Genomic DNA, 25,746 nt, shown 5'->3' with positions numbered 1-25,746 from the left:
GAAATATATAATATAATAATATAAAATATAATTTTGCACCTATTGTCGGTTTTAGTTTAAAAACTCTAAGTGATGCAAGAACTTGCAAAAATATACACATTTTCCGAAATGTGCTGATGCATTACTTTAATAATACACACTAAACATTTTTGGTTATATTCCTCATGAGTCACACAATGAATTCAGAACTGTTTTTACAGCTTCACATAATCCAGTTACAGATAAGGGTAACTTTGGAGAATCGCATCTCACCAAGGACTCAGAGATAGTAGTGCTAAGAGCCCCAGTCAACCTTGGTTTCACTTACTGACAAACAAATCTAATTTGCCCACTTTACTCAACCGTTTCCTTCTCCTTACCTCTATCTGACCCCCTTCCTGACACTCTTTCTTCCTCACCTCTGTGCCTCTGCAGCATAATTAATGAGTCTCTAAGAGACCAGTTACTGGTGACCATCCAGAAGACTTTCACCTACAGCCGCACACAGGCCCAACATCTGTTCATCATTCTCATGGAGTGCATGAAAAAGAAGGAGCTGGTGAGTGTCACTGTCATGCATGTGCATATACACATGCCTCCAAACCCACACATGTACATATTTGCACAGTAGTATATTTGCAGAGGTAGAAAAAGCAAAGATATGAGAGGTATATACAAAATAAACACTGAAGCAGAGACAGACTCACATAGACAGATGCTCTCTCTCACTCTCTCCCCCTCTCTCCCTCACACACACGCACACACACCATGAAATCAGTAATAACAGCAATATCACCATTCACTTAAGCTTTGATGTCTCTGCTTTATAAAGAAGCCCAAAAATGAAAAAAAAATAATGTGAAAGAGGAACAAAATGGATTTGTCAAATGAAGCTTGCTCATCATGAAACTTTTATTGAAGCAATTATTACTCCATCTTTTATGCATGACATGTAATGTTAAGTGGATGTAAATGTATTCAGATGACGTTCGGGACCAAATGGCCTCCACCTTGAGAGTCTTTACCGCTTTGGCAGTGTTTAAGGCAGGACACACGTCTTGTCGAGTGGGGCTGTCATACACATCCTTCTCCCATGGGGAGGAGTCTCAGTCCCTTTACAGCAGTGTCACTCACATGAAATCAACCTCTTATTAATGCTGTTAAATGCTCTGTAGAGGTGATATGTATTTAGGTATATGTGCATAAGTTTGTGTGTATACCTTTATCATAGATATGGCTCACAGTAGCAGGGGGTATGATGCTCTTTCACTACACACATTGTGTTTGAAAGCATGTGCAACAAAAGTGCATGTAGGGTGGCTCAGAGGTAGGGTGGGTGTCCAGTAGGTTGGCGGTTTTTGAGCAAGAGACTGAACCCCAAATTGCTTCCGATGTTGCGCATCGTAGTGTGAGAGATGTGTGTGATCTGTTTCTGATGAGCAGTTGGCACCTTGCATGACAACTACTGCCATCAGTGTATGAATGTGTGCCGATGGGTGAGTGTGGCATGTAGTTTACAGCGCTTTGAGTGGTCGAAAGACAAGAAAGGCACTTTATAATTACAGTACAGTCCATTTACCATAGTGCACATGCAAACACCCACACACAACTTACTTAAACTCATTCAAAAGATAACAGTATAACATATCCTCTGTGCTGCAAACAAACAGCCAGCAGCTTTCTCTGTATCTTAGTTTTGCAGCAATAGAAACTTATTTACTACTTGTTTGCTCTCGCCTCAACTCACTTTGAACATAGTGTACAATGTCTTTTGTAAGGGAAGGGAATATTTGCCAGATGAGTTAATGTTGGTACTGCTGACTGCCAGTGGCATTTGGCTAATATATTTTAAATTAGTAGCATACACACACACACACACACACACACACACACACACACACACACACACACCCAAGCCTTATTTACCCTCAACTTTTTAAGTAAAAGTGCTGACCTAGAATCCAGTTTATGATCTTGAAACATGGCAGCTTGGATGTTTGAGATGACCATGTATCGTCTCCCCTGTAGAAATGCTGTATGCTAATCATGTTATTAGGTGTTTGAATTATGATAAATGTAACACACAAAAAATCATAAGCACACACACACACACAATAATATTTTGCAGGCAGACCAGCACTGGTCATGGTTGTCCAGCATGAAAGTGGATTGATTGCATCCTCAGTGGGGTTCCAGTGGCTGACTGATGCTCACACTGATGGATCTTCTGAACACAATACCAGAGCACAACAATGGGGTGTAAATCATTCAGCAGGAGCAGCTGTAGAGGCCAGATAATCACATGCTGCCTTTCTCTGAACTTACAAAACTATTACCATTGCCATACTGAAACTGAGCACTGAATGTGTCCACAAACCCTGTTTCAGCCTTGCAGTAATATTTCTGCATTTTACAGTTCAATTAGATTTTTTCTGATAATTCATTCACTGCCAAAGGAATAAAATGCTCTTTATCATGCCTTGTCTAATTAATACATCTGTATGATCACAGATAGAGTGCTGGAGCAAGTAAATTCAACAGTGGGATAGGTCTTGATATCCAGGAAGCTGTACTTCATGTAACATGTATGAATGTGTAAAGAAATAGCCACCTGTGGCTTATAACTCGAACAATGCCATTGAACATTTACCAGTGACATAAAACTTTGATAATATACTTTCTGATAAGTATTCTATTCATTTTACAGTAAGTCTTCCATTGCACCATGCAGATAATCTCAAAAAGCCAAAGTTGATTATGGTTGTTGGAGAAAGAAAGAGATAGATGTGGCACTTTTCCTCTTTATCAGGCTGGTAGGAATCACAGGGGTTCCCTCCTGATCGCACTCCACGATCAGCCACGGACTGGAGTGTGTATGTGTGTGAGAATCGAGGGGAGTAACTGCGAGGGAGAAGGTGAAAAATCAATTGGCAGAGAGCTCCTATTGTCCTATACAAAGCCCGAAACTCACATCTTGTTGCTCGGCACAAGACCGTAAAAAAAGTGGATCAAACACATTTCCCTGTGTGGTTAACTGTTTTTGTATAAGTACGGCATGCCGGTAAGATCAGTAAGAAGATTGGGAGTCCTCCAGAAATCCTGTTTTGGACCTCTGGTGACAAATGTTGTCTTGGCTCTCACTCACTGGTTCTCACTTGATCCCTGATCAGACTGAACTACTGTCTATACCTCAAATATTCAAATGCTTCAGGACTATTTGATAAAAGCAATACATCCCTTTTGAGATGAGGCCAAAATGAATCTCCCAGGATGTGATTTTATTTTTTTTTCTGTTCCCTACCCTACTACAGTAGTTCCTCATGTGGGGTCTGTAAGAACACATTTCTTCATGTGTTTGTCATCCCCTCTTACACAAGAAGGTCAAAACATGGTCCTACATGGTTTCTGGCTGTAATATTAACACTAGAGATTAAAACTGACTGGCATTGCGAGGGAATTGGTGAATTACTTTTATTTATTTTGTCAACTTTTGAAATATTAGTGCACTCTTTCTACAATCATATTTAAATATTTCTACAGATGACATGAGTGTAACTAAGACTTGAGAAATCTAGATGCAGCTAATACTTACTGTATAGTGCCTGTACCACAATCCAAAAGCAATTATAGACACTTGTGTTTACCCTTGTTTACCAAAGCCAAGTAGTGTCAAATCCATGTTAACACTCAGGTTAAGAGCAGGGTCACAAAACTGTTATGTTAACTCACTGGTAGCAAAATGGGGGTTTGACCTGGGTCAGTGCAGCCGTCTGAAAGGGGGGTGAAGTGTATGTGAAAGAGAGCCAATGAGAGTGTATGTTTGTCTGTGCGCCAGGATACCTGTGCTGCTTTCATTTTTCTGGCTCTGCAGCAGGAAAACTAAAGAGTAGGAGGAAAGGAGAAAGACTAAAGGTGACTGGCTGGGAAAAGGAGAGAGGGAGTGTGTGTGTGTGTGTGTGTGTGTGTGTGTGTGTGTGTGTGTGTGTGTGTGTGTGTGTGTGTCTGCTTAAGAGGGCAAGTGAAGAGAAGGAGGAAGACTAAAGAAAGCCTGTGTCTTGCTTTTTCCTTATTTTCAGCATGTTGGTTTATTCATGTTGGCATTTTGTGCTTCAGTTATTTCCCTGTTGCCTCTCCTTTGTTTATCATTCTCAGGTTGTTCATGCTTTATATCATGTGGCAATAAACGTGTGTACCTCTGTGTTTTATGTTTTTATCTTGGTTTTACCAAGTGGAACAGGCCTCATAGTTGTTTTTCACTAAAATGGTCATTTCAAGATGCCACATGATGAATTTTATCATTAATATATGACTGTGAAGTTGGTTAGGTAATAAATTATAAATCTGAGAAGTGCTTTTTGCAGCTACAAACAGTAGCCCCCGATTATCTGCTTTATGCTTTCATTTGGTCTAATTTAGGAATGTGCTGGCTCATCTCCCTGTGAAAAAAATCTGTCCTGATAGATGATAGACTATTAGGTTCCAAGGAGGAGGGAGTGGAAATAATTGTGAAGCTAAGCAATGAATAATGTTGTAGCTCTTGGGTTTTACTGAAGGGTAACAGATGTAAGGTATATAGATAATGTGTTATATGAGTGCAATGAAAGGGAATGCTGAAAGAAAGCATAGGCCACATTTATATCAATTTGTGTGGATGATAGGGGTAATTATCGTCCTCATATATGCGCATCACTTATCTTGTTTCTTTTATCCTTCTACGCAAAGGTGGAACAGTTTCATATGAATGTCAAACAAGCACAATGAAAAGACTTCAGGCTGCGTGAGAACCAGTGCCTTCAAATAATCTTAAGGCCTGTTGTCACGTAGCTCTTTTTTTGCTAAAAATGTGTGAATGCAATTCTCGGTCTAATTAAAAGAGAAGTGCCTCTTTCTCCCACACCCTCTCTCTCTCTCTGAGTTCCATGCTCTGTGTGGGGGGATGCAATATGACTGTCCTAGTATCTCCCAGCTTGATATGAATAATTGAGTGTAGAATAGTCCTTATATGTTTAATTCGGATTAAATATTGAGGAGGAACCACCAATCCGCAATTTCCCTCCGCCTCCCTGACAAGAGAGAGACTAAGAACGAGTGGGAGGAATACAAGAGCAAAAGAGTGACTTAAATGGACCATGGGAGAGAGGGAGAGGGAGAGTGGTGTGAGGGACAGATGGAGGGAACATGGTGGAGGGTGGGAGGAAATGAGACAGGAAGTAAGAAGGGAAAGCTAATGTGGTTTGGGTGGAGAGCAAATGTAAAACTGAGGTGCAGTAAAGAGTTATCAAACAGATACATATACTGGAAGAGAGACAAGACCTTGGTTTATTATCAGCAGGGAAGTTTATCAGTTTAAACTTTCATGAATAGAACAACTTCTATTTTTATTTTACTTATTTCCCTACTTTTTTATTATTCTATTGCTTTTTTTCTCCTCAGCATGTGCTGCCATGCTGAAGACTAGTGGTTTATGGTTCATACCAGAAAGTAATAAATACCATAGATCATTAGCAGAGCTTTGTCAGATCTGAGCTGCTACCATTGTTAATAATTGGACTAGATGCTTTGAAAGCCTCCATGGACTGTACAAGTGCGTGTGTGTGTGTATTCTCATATGTGTGTGCTGTGATGTCTGCCATGTGTCTTGTATGTATGTGCATGTCCATGTAGCAGCATCAGCAAGGTCTTTGCCTGTTAAATGAAGATGAATGTTTTCCAATCAGCTTGGCTCACTGCAGCGTGAAGAGCAAATTTCTGATCCTCTAAGCATGTTGCTTAGCATCTCTGTAGATGTGGGAATCCTCTGACAGTCACACTGGGGAACATTGCACTGCCTCCTTTTTTTGTCGTATCTTATATCCATCCTCTATTTGTCGGCACTAGATCTCCCTCCTGTCTTCCTTTGCTTTGCACATGCTTCCTCTTTCCTGCTGTCTTTCGTCTGTCCTCCAAATCCCTGCCTCCGCTTGTCTCCCTCTCCTTATTGTTCCCGCTCTTTTCCTCTATCCTCTTTTCTTGTCAACAGAGAGATGGAGTGCCCTGTCTCTTGCATGTTGACCCCTGAGGTGATGACTGTCAGTGTAGAGGCAGAGAAAGGTCAAAAATGCTTTCAGAATTTAAAGATTTAACATTAACATTAAAAACATTAACCAGGCACAGCTATCATCCACACATCAAAAATACAACGCATAACAGATGGCAGATTTTATGCCATGAGTTAAAAAAAAAAAAGACTAAATGTTTGCTCACAGTAAGTACAAGATGTACAAAAATAGATTGGGGGGGGCTGTCTGTTTACCTTTGCACACACTTATTGATGACTCTCTATGGGAGTGTTGAGATTAAATTAGCAACCTTGTGTCGTCATAGCGGTTATGTCGCTTAGCCTCTGTACTGTAGAGCTTCTATTATAACAGGTAGCGCATATCCACAGGGTCACCTTGGGGGTGTGATTGGAAGAAAGGAAGAGGCAGGAAGAAATAGGGAGCAAGCGGACAAGGATGAGAGGGGGAGGCAAAGGAGCAAGCCAGTGGGAGGTTATTGTGAGATTAGTGGTTGTGGGTGGGGCAGGTGGTCAGAAAGATGATGGGTAGAACAAATGGAGTGGAGGTACAGGTGGAGAGGCCTGGAGGGAGGGAAAAAAAAACAATGGCAAACATCTTCTGTAATCATCATCTTTCCTCTTTCACACTGTCATCCATCTTTACTCCACAAACCGTGTGTGTGTGTGTGTGTGTGTGTGTGTGTGTGTGTGTGTGTGTGTGTGTGTGTGTGTGTGTGTGTGTGTGTGTGTGTGGCCATTCTGCTATAATGATAACTACAGGGTGTAATGAAGAACTGGCCAAAATAAGAATCTGCACTGATTGGGTGAAATTAGGCTTGCCCATGAGCACACCCCTAAAAATTATACATATCTGCCCTTACCCTTACTCTCTCTCTCTCTCTCTCTCTCTCTCTCTCTCTCTCTCTCTCTCTCTCTCTCTCTCTCTGCTCTCACTCTCTCTCACAAAAAAAACAAGATCTTGTTGCATGCATTAAGTTTGACCTTTCAGAGTCACTACGTAAGAGCACACACAAAACAAACCACAATTTTAAACACACACACACACACACACACTTGGCTGGATCATAGTATTGCATGTGTGTGTTAAACAGATGGCCCCTGAAATGTGTTGTTAACATCTATTAGAGTGAAGGCAAAGATGCATTCTAGGAAACAATAATCTGGCCACTGGCCACACCATTCAAACACACACACATTCTCACACAACCACACACTATAACTTAACTCAGACACAAGCACATGAAATCACACACTACACCAGTGAATCATGGTGTCCCCGCTGATGAAGACCTCAATCGATATCTTCACATCCCATTGTACTCCTATTTCACCTGGAGAAAGCCCTTTGATTACCCAGGCAGATAGAAACGGTCACACACACACACACACACACACACACACACACACACACACACACACACACACACACACTTGCCTTATTAGTGATTGCATTTGCGATGCATGGCTCAGGTCTCAGGCTTTACATGATGTCTCACACCCAATTTCTCTCTCAGGGAGGAGCCAACATGTCATCAGCATGTGGTATACAAATGATAAATGAGCCAACATAATAGCTACTGTAAATCATCAATGTGAAGTGAATTACTTTTTTGCATTTAGATTGTGTGAAAGTAGAGAGAGATACAGAGAGAAAGGGGAGGGGTATCCTACAGCATTGCCCAAGGGAAAGCAGCAGCAGCAAATTCCAGGAGCTCCATGAAATGAAGCCATTTAGAGGGGGAGATGGGAAGGGAGATGGGCTGCAGGGAGGAGAGGGAGGTGGGAGGAGATAGATGGGTGGATGGAAGGATTAGAAGAATAGCTTGTCAGGCATTCAGAACACGCATTCTCTCGTACACGGCTCCCACAAGGTGCCCTTCACACATGCCCACATATGAGCATGTATACCCACACATGTTAATGTGTGCATGCGCTATATTCAACAAAAAAATAAATAATCCAGAAAGGCTGCCCCATTTCCCACTCAGCTGACTTAGGCTCTCACCCATCGCACCATTAGTTCATGTCACGCACGATATAAAAAATGCAGCTAAAAGACATGTCAGACCACACAGAGGAAGACCTAAACTGGCCTTAGAGAATTTTTTTTCCATAAATCCTAATCCAAAAAATGTTTGACACAGCAAAAGAAAAATGTTCTTCGGTAATAGGAAGCACCATTAGTTCATATTCATCTGATCTCTCTCTTTGTCATGTTTTTACTCTCGTTCTCCTCTGTTGCCTTCTAAGCGAAACCCCTCATTCCCTCGTTACAGTGAACATCCTGCATGTGAGAGTTTTTGTGGAGTTCTCTGCACAAGAGACAAGAGAGAATAGAAGAGGAGTCTGGGGAGGATATTCAGTACATTAGATCAGAGCAATACCTCTCCTCTCCTCTTCTCTCCTCTCCTCTCCTCTTCCCTCCTCTCCTCTTCTCTCCTCTTCTTCCCCCTCTGAGACCTCGGCCGCAGTGTTTTAGAGAAGCAGCCTAATCCAGCAAATGAGTGCACTCTAACTCAGAATATGATTTTTATACTACAAGCCTTGATACATTTAGTCAATAGATGTAAACTATTCAAACAGTTTGCCATGTGTAGAATTAATGCACCTGTCTCTCACTCTTTCTCTGCTGCTGTCTGTCTTTCTGTCTGTGTCTCTTTCTGTCTCTCTCTCTCTCTCTCTCTCTCTCTCTCTCTCAGATAACAGTTTTCCGGATGGGGTCGGAGGGACATCAGGACATTGACCTTGCCATCCTCACTGCATTACTCAAAGGTGGGTGTGTGCATTTATGTGTGTGTGCTGGAGCATGACTGTACAGTAAGTGGCTTCCATTTCACTGTCGCCCCCCCAGGGATGTTGTTATTCGGGTGTTTCTGTACATAAAAGGAGGATGATATCGTTTCAGAAAGCATTCCTCTCACTGCCCCAGTTTAGGTGTATGTTCATATCCCACAAGTATGTTTTAACTTTTGCACTTCATAGCTCAGGAATAAAACATAGACATCTGTTCTTATTTTTCTCTCTTAAAGCTCCATTAAGCGATTTTTGCGATCACTGCAGGGCGGGAAGACTCCAAAGCAAACTTGCAGGATTGAGTCTTGATGTTATATTAGCTTATCAAACCATTTCTTTCTTACAGTTTTAGCAGAAACTGAGTTACCATAGACATAATACTGGAGTCCTCTTATTACTGTCCAATATATTATATTAGCCACTGGCTTGGTCCAGTAACTTTTTAATTGGTGAGCTTTAGAGTTGCTGATTGGCAGATAATGTTACTTTTGGTCAGGCTAACTATTTCCCTCTGTCTCAGATTATTGTGCTATGGTAACTGACTGCAGGCTCTAGCTACATATTTATTGCACTTCTCATCCAACTTGTGTATTTCACAAAATATCGAACTATTCCTTTAAATATGAGAAGGTCGTGGCCTATCAGCTATTAAAGCCGTTTCAGACAAACTCGCAGTGAATTCAGGTTTGCTCATTTATATGCTAATAAAACCATGATATCATAACAACACCTGCAGAATAATTAATTAGCATGAACACAGCTGCTCATTAACTGTGTCGCCAGAGAGAAATAATTACATGTACTACACATACAGTCACAAATGAATTATGTAGTATTGTGTCTTTTAATCAAATATCTTTTGAAGTATATGTTTCAATTTAATTTGCATTTATCAAATTAATTCCCTTTGAGGTCAATAATCACTTTTAAAAGGGACATACGGCCAACTATGTGCTATTATTCCACAGCCATAGAGAAATTTCTTTTGGACATGAAGGCTGCGACATTCAACCTTTATTTGAATTCAGAAATACATTGAGGTAGATATCTCATTTACAAAATAGCAGAGTAAGGTAAATAAAGTAAAATAAATAAAAGAGCCTATGTACCAAGGAACACAAATAAAAAGCAATAATAAAACAACACAATAAAACATAAACATAAAAAAAATTAAAATACATGCAATTATAGTGCAGTAACAGACATAAAGTGCAGACATAAGTGCATTCAAATACATGCAACACAGCGCCTCATTTAACACGCTCATTATCTCATAGTTTAGGAGAGTCGCTGATAGAGGTATGAAAGAGTTTTTATACCTATTGAGGTATCTTTTCCCGTATTTAATCGGAACCCTGTAGTGTCTACCTGTTGGTAACAGTTCGTATTCTGAATACAGGCCATGGGAGGCATCAGCAATAGTTGTAACTATAGTGTTTTAACTATAGTTTTTTAAAACAGCATTTAGATGGAGGGATGCTCCATCACCCCGATCACTTTCATTGTTTTAATGTGGCACAGTCTGCTTATATGTGATTTTAACTTAACTGGTATTTTACCAAACCAAGCTGAGATTTCATAATGTAATATACTCTCTATCATAGCATGATGAGCCTTTTTATCTACAGACGCCTTCTATGTAGTCCACCATGTTGAACCAATATGTTTCTATAGTATCCCAGAAAGGACAAACCGAAGACTGGCTCTAATCTGCAACTATACACAGCCATAGTAATAGCTTTAGACAAGCAAGTGGTGATTTAAAGGCTCATATGTATCTAGGTTTCCCCCTCCACATATCACATTGCAAACATGTAGAATAATCAATCAGCATAGTACCAGCAGCACAGACCAAAGGCATGGCACAGTAAGATATACAGTCAGCAGATCTTTACACTGTAACAAATTGTTATGCAATTAACAGTAAGGGCAATGAACTGGACCAAATTGGGTTACAAAAATTGAAAATTTGTCAAGTGCAGAAATAGCAATTAAACCACCATTGTTCCCCACCCTCTACTCTATTTCACACTTCAGTGTTCTACACACACACACATACACACACACACACACACACACACACACACACACACACACACACACACGGATTCATAGATCCATACTTTCGATTGGTTGTTCAGTAGCTTCTATTGATCAAGTTTGCTCTTGCCTCTTCAAGGAATATGACGCTAACAAGGCCCAGTGGAGTTTGCACGCAACACACCCAACACACACCTATACATGTGAACACAGAAGGTACACACTCGTGCACGTGTACGAAGGGGAAGTGAGTCCTGTGGGAGTTTCAGAGCATATGATTGACTATCGCAGAAATTGTTTCTCAGAGAAAAATTTCATTCCATAGAGAGAAAAACTAGTGAGTTTGGAGAGGGAGTGAGCGAAAGAGAAACGTGTTTTACATAATTTATGTATAGCAGTCAAGATGAATGATTTCTTTGGCCAATTCATCACTCCCTGATCTTTGTCTTCATCTCTTGCTCTGTTGCTTTCCTTATGTATACATGTCTCATTTGTTTATTCTGTCGACTTCTGTTAACCTGTCTTTCGTTTCTGTTTTCTTTTTAGCCCTTTATGTATTCATTTCATTGACATTGTGACAGGAATGGCATGTAGATGAATGAGTGAAGGAGGGAATTGAAGTCAAAGAAGACAAAGTAGGAAAAGGGAAATGAAAAGGAGGGGGATCAGAGAAGTGAAAGGATGAGAGGCAAAAAAAGCTTTATGGTAAACAGCATGAGGGTCATCATCATGCAAGTCTCATTTTGCAGCTGAGTGAATGAGACGCGTTAGGCTTTTAGTGTAAAATGAAATCAGTCACATCCTGCCTGAGAGCTTTTTAAAACACTGGATTAGACTCCTTTGCTGAAGAACTAAGCTACTGCCTGAAGCTCAACAAGGCACAGCACAGTCAGGAATACAAGGTTAGGGGAGAACAGAGATGAATAAAAAAAAAACAGAATGAAAGGATTGAGTGTGTGAGCCTGTGTGAGCGAAAGAGAGAGAGATTTATAGAAGTGGGAACAGACAGAGCAGGAACGTTACCGCAGCTAAAGACACATGGTGTAACAGAGGGGAGTTTGGAGTAATTGATGGTCTGCTGTCTGAGGAAGTCAATATCCTGAAGATTGGGTCCATAAAGTCAGTTGGCTGCAGTTCAACCCCCCTGCAGGCGGACTGAGTGAAGCCACAGGCATTTCATAAAGCAAGGCCACCCTGCCTTTTAATATACACATATCTCCACTAAAGCTCTTATTAGTAGGCTCTGCATCTTATTAGCAGGGCTCTGTCTGAACATTAAGCTCCAGCAAAGCTGCACAGGCCTTTAAGGAGGACAGAGCACTATGTAAAGTGATGATACTGGTGTGCTTAATAAAAAATTACACTGTCTTGTCTAAACACAGGGGATTATTACTATACATTACACCAGATTTCTCTAAATGCAGAGGTGAAATGTTGCTTTATATTTCTCATTTTGGGTAACTCCCCTCGGTGCACAGGTAAATCATTAAAGGGGTGGTTATGTGTAAGATCTAAGTAGTGAATGGTGTTTGACTTTTTGTAGCACTTTTACATTGAAGGTTTGGATTGTACAGTTCTGAATAGAGATTTGAATTTTAGATTTTAGATTTACAATACCTCTCTGTCCTTGTTTCATTTTATTCTGTGTCTGAGATCTTTATCCATTATATTAAGTATTTAAGACATATTCACTTATACCTAGAGTAAGAAGTATTACTATACATGCCTGGGGCCAGTTTCATAAGTGTCTTTAGACTAAGATTATCCTAAAATCCATCATAATGATCTTTTTACATTTCAGGGTGAATAAATTAGATTAAATAATAAACTAAGGCCGGGCTCAGACTAGAGACAAGATAAATCTTGTCTGGGACCTTGTTTGGTACTGATGTTTGACCCAGATTATCTGGTAATGTAAGGAGTTTACAGATCCGGTCTTAAACCTCCGAAACCACTTGCAGGCTCAACGAGGCCGCCCCAATAAATTCAATCACTTTTGATATTTTGGAGTAAAAATCTAGATGGTTAAGTCAATACCTTCTGAGCGGGACCACAAAGAAGATCACAAATTAACAAAAGAAAAACACCAAACAAAAAAACCAGCCCTGCATTGTGAGTCTCTCGGCTGATTTACACCCACCAGCCTGTCCTTAAACAAACAGCCATGACACGCAGCAAAGCTATCACAGTGATGAGAGAAGTGGCCTTTTTTTAGCAATGTCATCCAATACTTTTATTTTATCCTTATTTGTCAGTGTGCCCTTGAATCTTGTAAACAAGATGTTTTTTTCCTTCCTCTACTTCATCTAGTATTATATTAAACAAATCAGATCCGTCCAGAATGCCACTTTTTTCTCATGTGTATGTATGTACTGTATGTACAGTACTTCTTCTTCTTCTGCTGATTATGTTACAGTCATGTTGATGTTACTGGAAGACCAGAGCACTGTAAGTGATGTTCACAGACACAGCAAATCAAAGGAACACAGTTGCATTCTACATTTTATGCAGGGATCAGGTGGAGCATTAAATTAAGTCATACATCAAATAACAAGCTGTCATTCTTTAACAGGAGGAAATCTTCTTCTCTACAGACACACAGAACATTGTAAAGTGAAGCACAATCCACCAAGCCTGAATTTAGATTAAGCCCACTAAAGATGCCCTCAACCTTCAATAAAGGCAGCTGGCTATCATTAGTGGGCGTCAGTGATTCCCAGGATCCTCCGAGCTCCTTCTCTCTCTGCTAACCATCTTTTTTAACTTCCTTTCCTTCTTTTAAAAGACTGAAAGTTATACGAGCCATGAACAGACAGGTTCTGCAACAGCACCGACCCAAAGGTTGTTCCTAAATCACTAATGTGCTGTCATTGTTCCTGTCTATATGACCCCATAAGGTTATGGTATGTATACATTGATATACACCATACCACCGTTTTGTGTGAGCTCACTATCCAATTTCAATTCAGTTTTATTTTTATAGCACCAATTCATAACAAAAGTTATCTCAGGACACTTTTTTAAAAAAGCAGGCCATACTCGTGTATAACTTAGCACAAATTATATTTTCCCATAGATGTCTCTAAGTTAAGACCTGTACATTTTCTACAACAAAACTATCGGAAAATAAGACGATAAGCACATAAGGAGAGTATAAAATATGCAAAAGAGACAGACTATTATCGGTCACTATATCTAACAACTACAGCATACTATTATGTGATATATCTCAACGTTAAAGAAACCTTGTTGTCCGGAAATATGACATTGTCCCTCAACTGGTGTGTATTCTCTCTCAGGTGCCAACGCTTCAGCTCCTGACCAGCTGAGTTTGGCTCTGGCGTGGAACAGAGTGGACATCGCCCGCAGTCAAATCTTCATCTACGGACAGCAGTGGCCTGTAAGAACCATAAACAGTACTGCACAAACAAGAATATACATACTGCAGAAATAATTGATTGTATTCACAGGGCTTGTTTGTTCCTTTTGTGTTCTCACTGATATTAACATTATGCTATACTGCACTGCCTTAATAGGTCTTGTAGCATGAAGGTTTTGGCAGTGTGCCTCAGTCTAGCCTTGTACCGTACTCTTGTTTGTTTACAGTCCTTAACTGCTGATATTTTTAATAACAACTGATATTGTATACATGAAATGCAGTTTAATGGATTTATATAGCGCTTTTATCCGAAGTGCTTTACAAGGTTTTTGCTACTTATCCACCCATTCATGCACACACCCACACACCAATGGCAGTAAGCTACCATTCAAGGTGCTGGCCTTACCATCAAAAGCAATATTGGTATTCAGTGTCTTGCCCAAGGATGCTTTAAATGTGGTGAGGAAGGAATGAACTGGCAACCCTGTATCAATGGATGACCCGTTCTACCATCTGAAGACGAGAAGAGGATATCTTTCTGTAAAAGTGGTTAGAAAGTGAAAAGTGGTAACTTCAACGGCATATGAAAGGATACTGCCTATTTAAAAGGCAATTTGGATGCAGAAGGCAGCTCAGGATTAATCACAGGTGAAAGGTTCAGCACACACAAATGGTTAATAATCAATAATAATTATAATAAATTAAGGACTGCTGTAAATATCTGTGAACATAATGAAAAGTATGCATTCCTTGCAGTTCTGGAATTGTATAATTTGATACTGTGCTAAAATGTCTAAGCATGTTATTTCAACTCACTTTATTTTCTATGTGTAGTCTGTGGAATAAGGTATATAACATATGAGTATTCAAGTAGATATTACGTGTGAAATCCTATCATAATAGTGCTGTTGTAGTTTTAGTAACTGATTGTGCTTGATCTTTATTTATTTCCCTTCTGTATAGTTTGTAGTATGTAGTGTGTGCTGTGTATGGTATGGTCAGTATATGTATTCTCCGTGTCATGTGCCTTAGGTCGGTTCCCTAGAGCAGGCGATGCTGGATGCCTTAGTTCTGGACAGAGTGGACTTTGTCAAGCTGCTGATTGAAAATGGAGTCAGCATGCACCGTTTCCTCACGCTTTCCAGACTGGAGGAGCTCTACAACACGGTAATAACAAGTACACATAAACGGATTGGAAATATATGTTGTATTATCTTATTTGCAACACACCAGGGAACAGCCCCATTGGCAAATATTTGCGATAATGAGTTTCAAATAAAATGTTGACTAAAAGCTTATTCGCAAGCAAGCTTTATTTACATATCACATTTAATGCCAATGCGCCGCAGAGAGCATGAGCCACTACGGACGTTGCAGCCCCAAAAACTGTGGATAGTATAAGACAACACGTTAGAAACAAGGAAACAATTAAAACAGACACATAAATATATATACAAGTTAACATAACATAACAACAACAATGAATGCAAATTCAACCAATCTCTGTGCATGTGCAATTCGAGACCTTGCAATTTTGTTCAATCATTGCAACTTTTCCTCAAATATTACTAGTCATTGTAGTTTCCTGCACAAAATGCTGAGACATACATCACCAAATTCAATGCTTTGTTTCTAGTTGTGAAGATGCAGATGCCTAACATTTACCCTCATAATCCCTTTGTCTTTTTGGAAAGGTAACTCCAAACACCACAATTTTATTCTTACTGGAACAAGTTGGCTGTTGATTATATAAAAAAATTGATATATTTTTACATGACAAATTTTTTAAATGTTCACTTTTCCGTTTTCAATGTCTAAAAACATTGCAACATGGATTGCAATTGTGTTAGAAAAGCTGCCATTTAATCAGTTGCAACAATCCTCCAAAAAAGCCTGCAAAATCCTGGAGGGTCTGGTGAAATAGCAGTTAGGATTTGAACACAATAAACATGGTGGTGGTACTGAACATTATAGCAGGCAGGGTCAGCTTCATCCTAAGGGACTGTAGATGCTGTCAGTGACAGTAATATCCTTCTATGTTGTGTTTGTTTGTTTTTCCAACAGAGACATGGACCATCCAACACGCTGTACCACCTTGTCAGAGATGTCAAAAAGGTATGGGCATCACTGCCGTCCCCTCAGCTCTGTGGCTGTTCAGGCAAATGTATGGGAATGTTGGCTTGAATGTGTATATTAAAGAAGATGTTTGACTACATAGAGTTTCAGTTGCTTTTTTTTTTTTTTTTTTTTGCGGTTTGTGTTTGTTTACTCTGTTTGCATCAATTTGTGTCAACATCTTTGGTAGCCCTAGTTGCTGTTAAATGCAAATAGAGGCCGGCTTTTCTCTTTCAGCTGGAGTTGCGGGCTGCAGTGGCTGTGTAGAGCTATGCACGACTCACATCCCTCTCATGACTTTTTAGCAATTTACTCTGTTCTTTCTCTCAGGCACACTACCATTGTAAACAAACACTACATGTATTAAACATTGCTTTATCCACAGAACTTGAGTTTGAGCAAACTGGGGCCACAGTGGAACTGCTGTGAGGCTGAGAAGGAAGAACTCAGTAGACGCCCACAATTGTTTAATTTCTTTTTTGTATTATGAACAACACTTTTAAGTGTGTTGTTTTTGATATGCAGTAGCATCTGGTTCTTTTTAGTGATTTCCTTACATGAAATAAACATAATTTTTTATCAGGATTGTGTTATTTTCATGTTTAAGACGATGCAAGGCTGGAATCGTCTCTCAGTAAAGGCTGTGGCTGCACTTAAGCTAACAAATGTCAGCACTATGCGGTGTTCATTATTTTTGCGACATATCTCCTATAGCACCTTGATGATTACTGCGATTAAAGACACCAACCTAGAATTTTACAGTCAGCACATGTCTGCACACCAATTAGAAGTGAACCCGCTGTTGAGAGATGATGGAGAGGTCAGCAACACCAACATTAGCATTGAGAGGTGTTCATTAATTAAAGTGTTACTGATTACAGTAATGCCGCATGTTCCTATGGGAGTCGCTGAAGAGGCTTGATGTTGTAATCACTCCTCCTTTACCCCCTCTCTGTCTTTAAACACAACTCTGATCTCAAGTTGGTGCAGAGAGAATGTACAGTTTACATTTCACAAACACACACTGTAGTGCATGGCATAACAGCCCCATCTTCTTTTTGTAGAGCTGTGTGTAATTGCCATAGTGTAGCTGAGTGTTTGTGTGTCGTCGTATCAGAGTATGATGCTAATTAGTTTTAACTGCTCTCCTTCGGGTGTAGTCACCATGTCATCGCCGTTTTCTTGATTTCTCATTCTTCTCTGTAGATTGTTTGGGCATACTGTCAGCAACTGGCTGATTCAGATGCAGGTGTCGTGCTAACAGCTGTTAGAAGCTGTATGAGGTTGCTCTCAGGTTCAATCTGGTCCATTCATTAAATTGTGTGAAAACTGAGTCATAAAACAGAAAACCACTGAAATGGGCTTTTGAACTACAGCTGCCATCGCAGAAATTGGTTTTCCTACAGAGTAAATGAACAATGCAGTTTTGTGGCCAAAGGGTGGTAGCAATACACATGAATCTCAGATTTAAGGAACGGTTAGGAGAAAATCCAAATGTAACTGGGCGGTTTCAAACATCAGTACTGGGTTAAGAAACTCTGACTTTTTTGAGTGTATATTGCGTCGAACATTTAAATTTTGTCTCATCGTGATAATCTGGTGAGCTTCCGTAAGTTTGGCACAAAAAAACACCGATACAAAAGCTTCTATTTGTTTAACTAGTTGGAGTTAATGCCAGGGCTTTGATGTGTGCAGGCAGGAAAGAGACATTTTAAGTAGAGCATCTTCCCCATTAAAACCTCTAGTGCTCTAAGCTCTCCCAGTGTATTCACACAAGGTGTAAACAAACAGTTATTAGCTTGAGCTTCACCACTACAGGGAATTAAAGGAGGGCTTGACTGACCACTGACTAGTGCATTTGAACTATATATATCAGCAGCATGAGGATGTGAAGCTTTGGCAACGCTATCTGTGGCTCCCTCTACTTCAAAGTGTAACCGTTGGCCTCCAAGGGTTTGCCAGGCTTTACCACCAGTGAAATTGAATCTCTGGATGTGAAGGCTATGGATGAGTAGGACAGAGAGGATTTTAGGATCTCACACCTGAGTGCAGAGGAGTGTAGATGGTATCAAGGGAGGTGTAGAGGTATGTGAGGTAATTGGTGTAGCTCAAAGGAACAGTGGGGGTCAGGATAATGACTACAGGATCTGGGGTGGGTGTTGAAGGCATGATGAGGAGCAGCAAGTGTTGACATGGTTATAGTCCTCACGTGAAAGGACTTTTATTTCAATAATGATTTTCCCCTCCAGTGTTAATGGCTGTCTGTCTGTTTCTCCATGCGGTTGCCCCTCTCTTCCAGGCTAATGAGACATTACCACTTTCTTTTTCTTTTCCTCTCTTCAAGACTACATTGAACCTCACTGAGTAGAAAATCATTATTTCCCTAAATGCAAATTATGACTAATCAATCAATTTTTTACATCCCTTGTAATTGTCCTCAGACATTATATTCCCTCTGTGAATCATACTGCACCTTAGTTTTCATTGTCTCCTCATTTCCTGCTCCTCAATAAGAGAACAAGTTGTACCTTGGGGCTTGGGAGTAATATCTGAAACCTGAAACTGTGATCAGTTTTTGGTTCAACCAATTACAAGATTGGAGGATCTCCAGATTTCTAGATTCAAACCAAAGTCCACATGGTTTTAAAGAATTCAAGATACAACAACATAAACCGAACCACAGTCTGGTTGAGATAAAAAATCATCAAAGAGGCTGGAAGAGAGATCTTGCCTTGGAGTTTCTCATTTCCCCTGCTCTTGCTTATCGTGCCGTTTACTCACTGACATTGTGTGTTCTTTCCAAGCGAGAATATCCAGGGTTCAGTTGGATCTACTTCAAGGTGAATCCGATAATCACGTTTTCTTTCATAGCCCAAAACAGTTTAATATGGATATTGTGAAGTGAGTGTGTATGACTGTGAGATTTGTTTTGTACTCTTTTTCTCCCTCTTGTTTACCCTCCATTATTAATCATTTGGCATGGGTTGTTGCGTGTTAACACTGTCTGGTTTTGTAGGGAAACCTGCCCCCGGACTACCGCATCAGCCTCATCGACATTGGACTGGTCATTGAATATCTCATGGGCGGGGCATATCGGTGTAACTACACCAGGAAGAGGTTCAGAACTCTGTACCACAATCTCTTTGGACCCAAGAGGGTGAGTGAAGGATTCTTACCCGCATTCACTTCCCAGCATTTAATGCACACTAATGTCTGGGATTTTTTAATGTCATTAATCAAAGGAACAATATCAGTTAAATGAGCCTCATGATCAAATTAGCCCTGATAAGGGCAAAATGAATAACATGTGCGAATTATGTTTTATAATAAAATGTTAATTAGGAATTTTGTACTCAAGGGCAAACTTCACCTTGCTGATTCTAGTAGTAAATTAGCACATACATATCAATGTTAGTTTTAACATGATTGAATGAACAGGAGCCTTTAGCAAGTGTGATACTAGATGTTTGGAGCAATGATGACAGAAATTAGTGAACCACATACTGTATTGTATGTTGTTTTTATACAGCAAGTGGATTCTGATCTTTCTTTTGCTTAGACAAAAAAAAAAAAAGTTTTATAAATATTAGTAAAATGTATGACTGAATTGGCAGGACAGGAATAGTTTATCTAGGAATAAATGGAAATCAACTGACAACTATTTTGGTTAGTTAATCTATCAGCCCCAACCAGTTTGTCTTCAAGGGGCAACTGCTAGCTAATGAAGCACTAGGATGGAATATAAATCTACATATCTCAGCCTGACAGCCCAAAAGAACATCCATTAAAAACACACATCACTAATCCACACAAATCATGATCTCCTACAATCAAAGTGCTGTTCATCAGCAGAGGTCAAACATAAGAGTTGTCTTCCCGTTATTCTTCATTTCCACTTCAGGTAGAGAGGCAGCACAGCACAAGCTATTATTAGCTTGATGCAACAAACCATCCATCTATAGCAGTGGCTCTTCATCATGTGCCATCATAACCCCAGTGATATACACACATCCAACTGCTACAGAAACTCATCTCACTGATTAGCACACCTTCAATCAAAGTGGAGGAACTGATCATTGACATCGTGCTATAGTGTTTGTGTGTTTTACACCACACATACTGCACATTATATGGTATATGTTCATCTGTTGTTCTAAATCTCTCATTCTGCCTCAATACCTCACACACCGCCACAGGTGTGATGAAAATAGAAGTACACACAGCTGGGTCTCAAACATCATATTTCTGCTTGATTGTGCACCTTTTTGTTTGTATGTATGAGTGTGTTTGTTTGTGAGTGTGTGTGTGTGTGTATGTGTGAGAGTCTCCATGTGCCTGTTTATCTCATTGTATGTCTGCCATGGCAGCAACAAAGCAGCTGGAAAGACGCAGATAAAGCGAAAGCAAAGGAACAGGGCAGAGACTAAGCAAAGAGGCAAAATGAGAGAGAGAGAGAGAGAGAGAGAGAGAGAGAGAGAGAGAGAATCAGTCAGTTCCAATTTAGCTATGATTTTCATGATGAAATGAACGTGCTATCACATTTTCACATGCACGCACACTCACAAACACGTTAACCAAGAACAAAGCCTTGAAATAGATGCAGATATCAAAATCCCCACAGGAGACCTGGGCTATTTTTACCAACTCAGATGATGGCTCATGAATGCATAATTCATACATGCCCTGCTTTAATACAGCTACACAGTACTGTACCAAATGCACAAATACTGCTTTAATACATGCAAACACGCAACCGCGAGAGATTGTTGCAGTATGCATCGTATACTGTCAATCACACCAACACAAAATACTGTCGCTCATTGTTGTTGCCATTTTAAAGAAAAGCATTAAACTGAAAGTGAGTGACTTACCATATTAAGGAATATTCCTGGTCTCATGTGAGTGAGTCTGTCTGTCTGTCAGTCTGTGCTGTGTTGTACTTATAGAGTACATTACTCTATAAAATACATCCGACAAGGTCTTGTTCTGTTTGTTTATGTTTTTGTTGCTTTTCTAGCCCAAAGCCCTGAAACTGCTGGGGATGGAGGTGAGTGTTGATCTCATCAAGGTTGTTATTTAGTCATTCCTTCACTGTTCCTCTCTCTCGTCTAAAGCACTTTTCCCTCATAACGTGTTGAGTGTATAGTCAGTCCACAGAATCTTTTCAGCAAAATAGTTGTTTGTGTGTGTGCCGTGTGCCTTGCAGTCTTTGAAATGAAGACCTTGAGGAATATTTAATTAATTTTGCTGGCAATGTGTTTTCTTTTTCTTTTGAGCCAGTTCAAGGCTCAGTGTAAAACACAATTATTCATACTTTTCACGCTAGCTTGTAGAAAGTTATTTTCATTTTTCAGATTTATGAAATGAAAAAAAACAAAGATGTGCTTAACTGTGTAATGCTCTAGACAGTATAAATGTATATAATTCTTATTATACATGTCAGAGCAGCCTGGTTACATTTAACTGAATAGGTAATGACCGACCTAACAGGATTACATAATACATGGTTTGTGTACTTACATGTATCCGTGGTGTACACACCATGACGTATCCACATCATAAAGCTTTTAACACAGCATGTGTCTACAGTTTTCTCAGAGGTATTTATATCTAACGTGCATGGCTGTCCATTCCTTTGTATGTCTGCCTGTTTGAAATCCATCTCATGTCAGTGTGTGTTCTCTCTTTGTTTGTGTCTGTTAAAGTTTTTCCCTTAATGTCTTGCTTTCTTTTTGAAAGAAAGCAAGACAGCCCGGCCATGAAACAGAATATGTAAAATGTTCTGCTGTTAACCTTGGACACTTCTGATTGTTGAAGATATAAGTTTGTGGTGCTGCAGTCATTTCTAAATATCCATAAAATCACAAACTTACTCTTTAACAGTGTCACTATTCCCATATCTTTCTATGTAGAAATTCTACAGCCACCGAAGGCCAATTCTCAGAACTCTGTAATTGATCAACCATCAGTAGTCCACAGTTGTTATAATGTGAAATTATTGGAGATCAATGCCACCATGCTGACATGCCATTTAGACATTAACTGGCAGTGTCAGTCTCAGGGAGACAACCTGGATACACTGAGGACTTCACCTCTGGTGGAGTTATTTTTTTACTCAAAATTAAAGAAAAAGTATAAAAAGAGAGACAAAATGTAATTCTATGAAAATATTTTATTGAGAAGTGTATGAGATCAAGCCTGTTATGTGTAGTTTGTGTGTAGCACTTTGTCTTTTCACCTGTGTCCTCCAAAGTCTGATTTTGCCTCTGCATTCAACTAACTTTCATCATGTAGAGGGTGAGCAATTTTAGAAAAAGCATTATAAAAATCTTTGCTGGCTGATATGACCCCACTAGACATGTGCCTTATGTGGCCAAATACAAGGCCAGTCCTTCAGACATAAAGTTATGAGTACGATCCAGATTCTTGGGTTTCCATGTAATTTCTATTTAGAACCCAAGCTTCGACTGAGTACATTAATAAATAGTTCAGAGTCAACCTAAAACACTAACGATGACCCGTTTATGGCAATAAATATTATCCATAACAAGTCACCGCAAAATATATCTATCTACATAGCTGTCTCTCTCTTACCACCCTACTCACTTGCTATGGATCCCAACCAGGATGACATGCCCATCCGCAGAGGTCGCCAGAAGACGACACGTAAACGAGAGGAGGAAGTGGACATCGATTTGGACGACCCCGAAATTAACCATTTCCCTTTCCCCTTCCATGAGCTTATGGTGTGGGCCGTGCTCATGAAACGTCAGAAGATGGCACTGTTCTTTTGGCAGCATGGCGAAGAGGCCATGGCGAAGGCCTTGGTAGCATGTAAGCTTTGTAAGGCCATGGCGCATGAAGCCTCTGAAAACGACATGGTGGATGACATCTCCCAGGAACTAAACCACAACTCCAGGTGGGTGACACACATTATGTACACACACACATAGCCATCTTTGCTTGTGTGGTTTTAAACGCCATACTTCAATATCATGTGATCCTGTAGAGCTGAGCAAGACTTTTCTCATGGAAATGTTTCTGCACTAAATGATTAATGCAAAGTTGAGTGGAGAGTCTAGACGGGAACATCTACCTCCACAGTCTAGTGTATATGGCCAGATATACACAGACAAACACACTAATAGGCATCCATCCCTGCAAACTGACCTGTTTCAGACCACCAGGCTCCCATGGGATGAAAGTGACATAGATACAGAAATCTATTAACATGCATCATCGTTAGTTAAGGATATGCATTTGAGATGAAGGTAATCACCTAGAGATGAAAAAGCTGGCTATGGAAATGACTGGTAATTAGGGGAAAAGTTTTCAGATACTACAAATGAAGCACAGCCACGCCCCAATGCCCCGCACACATTCACAGTTTCAAAGGAGAGCCGCAGCTGGCGTATTTTGAGTTCACTTTCCACAGAGAATTTGTCTGGCTTCCTTCAAAAAACTCCTTTAACTACATAAATTTTTTTATCTTTGTGTAATCTATGTAATTTGTGGTTACGGTGTTTGTGAATGCGTTTTTGTGAGTGTGTGTGTGTATGTAGAAACTCAAGGGAACTTATTATTTATAATTTACATATAGTAATGCCTAAATTCTGTGGGGAGTTATTCTTACTTTCCGAGGCGCTTGCAAATAAGCTGTGTAAATATTGTTGGCATATTCAACTTTTATATTTCATGATATATCATATACTATAATTTATTTGTCTGTTCACACAACACTGCTGAAATGTGTCATGTGCTGCATTGCGAGCCCGTGTTTGAAAAATTCTTTCAAAGCCCAGCAGTGTTGGTGCCTTGTTTAAACATTAAACTACACAGAACAGATTGCTTTCCAGTTTAGTGTGCAATATTGTACTCTAATTTGTAAGTGTATGTGTGTCTGTGTCAAACAAAGTCCTTTCAGAGGCTCAAATTAGAGGGAAACTTGATCTTAAAGTATTGATTTATGTTTCTTTTGTCTGGAGAGGGACATATTAGGTTTATGTTTGTTTGCACTTCTGAGTATTTGTATGGTTGTGTTTACTGCCTGTGTGTGTGTGCGTGTGTGTGTGTGTGTGTGTGTGTGTGTGTGTGTGTGTTGGTGTGTGTGTGTGTGTGTGTGTTGACCATATTACATTCCCATATATAGAAATTGTTTTCATATTTTAGCCTCATTTCTCAAAGAAATATTTCATATTAGCTCTGTCGTTCTGTAATCATAACTTTGAAATCTGCACACAGAATTTCTTGTTCCACATGCAGTATACAAACATTATAAACTTGAACCCTTTCACCTTGGAAAAGATACAGACTTAATTACCAGTGAGATTTGGGCCCCCTTTGCTGTGTACACATGTGTGTGCATCTACTAAAGAAATTAGATATGCTTGTCATGTGAGGCCTTGACCATGCCTGTGTGCTTTGTTTATACACAAAATGGAGTATCTGTGTGTATGTGTACAAGTGTTTGTGTGCAAATTTAATCTCTTTCTGAATTTGGCCAGACGGTCAGTGATTCCTTGACCAGTTTAACTAAATTTTTACACGTTTGGACAAAGTGTATTACTGTCTCTGTGTCTATGTATATGCCCTGCATATAATTTCCCAGGGAGTTTGCTCAGCTGGCAGTGGAACTCCTAGACCAGTCCTATAAACAGGACGAGCAGATGGCCATGAAGCTGCTGACGTACGAACTGAAGAACTGGAGCAACGCCACCTGCCTGCAGCTGGCGGTAGCAGCCAAACACAGAGATTTCATCGCTCACACGTGCAGTCAGATGCTGCTGACCGACATGTGGATGGGACGCCTGCGCATGCGCAAGAACTCAGGCCTGAAGGTAATATAAGTGGGCCAGATGTTTGGGATAACCTGTGGGTAAAGAAAAGTGTACTTACATTAAATAAGATGTCTGTGCATCTCACAGTGACTGTAGGCTTTGATGTTAAGAGAGGCATGGCTGCACTGGAATGCTTAAATCCCCTCAGACTGCCTGAGAAAAGTTGAATTGAGGAAGTAATGAGAAACCCTCTCACCTCCCTCAGAAACTACAAAAGAGGTGGCTGAAATCGCTCCTGTGGATCTGCTGAGTGGCAATGCTAAGTGGATAGTGGTTGTGCTGTACATGACAACTACCAGGTGTGATGTGTGGAAATGTAGAGATCTGAAGCAGAAAGAATTGCTGAGTACCTTACTATAGACAGTGTCTGAAAAATGTAAGTTGCTTTGGACATACTTTACCTTAATGATTAGCAGAGGCCATCCAGTATTACCTTATTACAAATACATCAGTGTACATGTACAGTATCAGTGTGTATGTTGACGGATAAGTTTAAGTTTATGGTCTTTAAATGTATATGACCCAAACTTGAGAAAAGGGGCTTT

The 25,746-nt window shown here is 40.0% G+C and overlaps 1 protein-coding gene across 18 annotated transcripts in view; it reads left to right on the top strand.

Annotated features, from left to right (window-relative positions):
- trpm3 (transient receptor potential cation channel, subfamily M, member 3) overlaps positions 1–25,746 on the top strand; it is a 138,885-nt gene that overhangs the window by 92,136 nt on the left and 21,003 nt on the right. For 7 of the 18 annotated variants that reach the window (XM_051422639.1, XM_051422633.1, XM_051422636.1 and 4 more), the window contains exons 8-17: positions 415–538; positions 8,737–8,809; positions 14,170–14,270; positions 15,282–15,416; positions 16,314–16,364; positions 19,169–19,204; positions 19,381–19,521; positions 21,382–21,411; positions 22,991–23,283; positions 24,973–25,201. In XM_051422639.1, the coding sequence (XP_051278599.1) occupies positions 415–538; positions 8,737–8,809; positions 14,170–14,270; positions 15,282–15,416; positions 16,314–16,364; positions 19,169–19,204; positions 19,381–19,521; positions 21,382–21,411; positions 22,991–23,283; positions 24,973–25,201 (1,213 nt within the window). The remainder of the gene's footprint in view (positions 1–414; positions 539–8,736; positions 8,810–14,169; positions 14,271–15,281; positions 15,417–16,313; positions 16,365–19,168; positions 19,205–19,380; positions 19,522–21,381; positions 21,412–22,990; positions 23,284–24,972; positions 25,202–25,746) is intronic. The other 11 variants (XM_051422643.1, XM_051422634.1, XM_051422638.1 and 8 more) reach the window with 3 other exon arrangements.

The sequence above is a fragment of the Dicentrarchus labrax genome, unplaced genomic scaffold, assembly GCF_905237075.1.
Source record: "Dicentrarchus labrax unplaced genomic scaffold, dlabrax2021, whole genome shotgun sequence".
In the NCBI taxonomy this organism is placed as follows: Eukaryota; Metazoa; Chordata; class Actinopteri; family Moronidae; genus Dicentrarchus; species Dicentrarchus labrax.
Note: the sequence above shows the minus strand (reverse complement) of the source record. Positions and strands in the feature narration are given on the sequence as shown.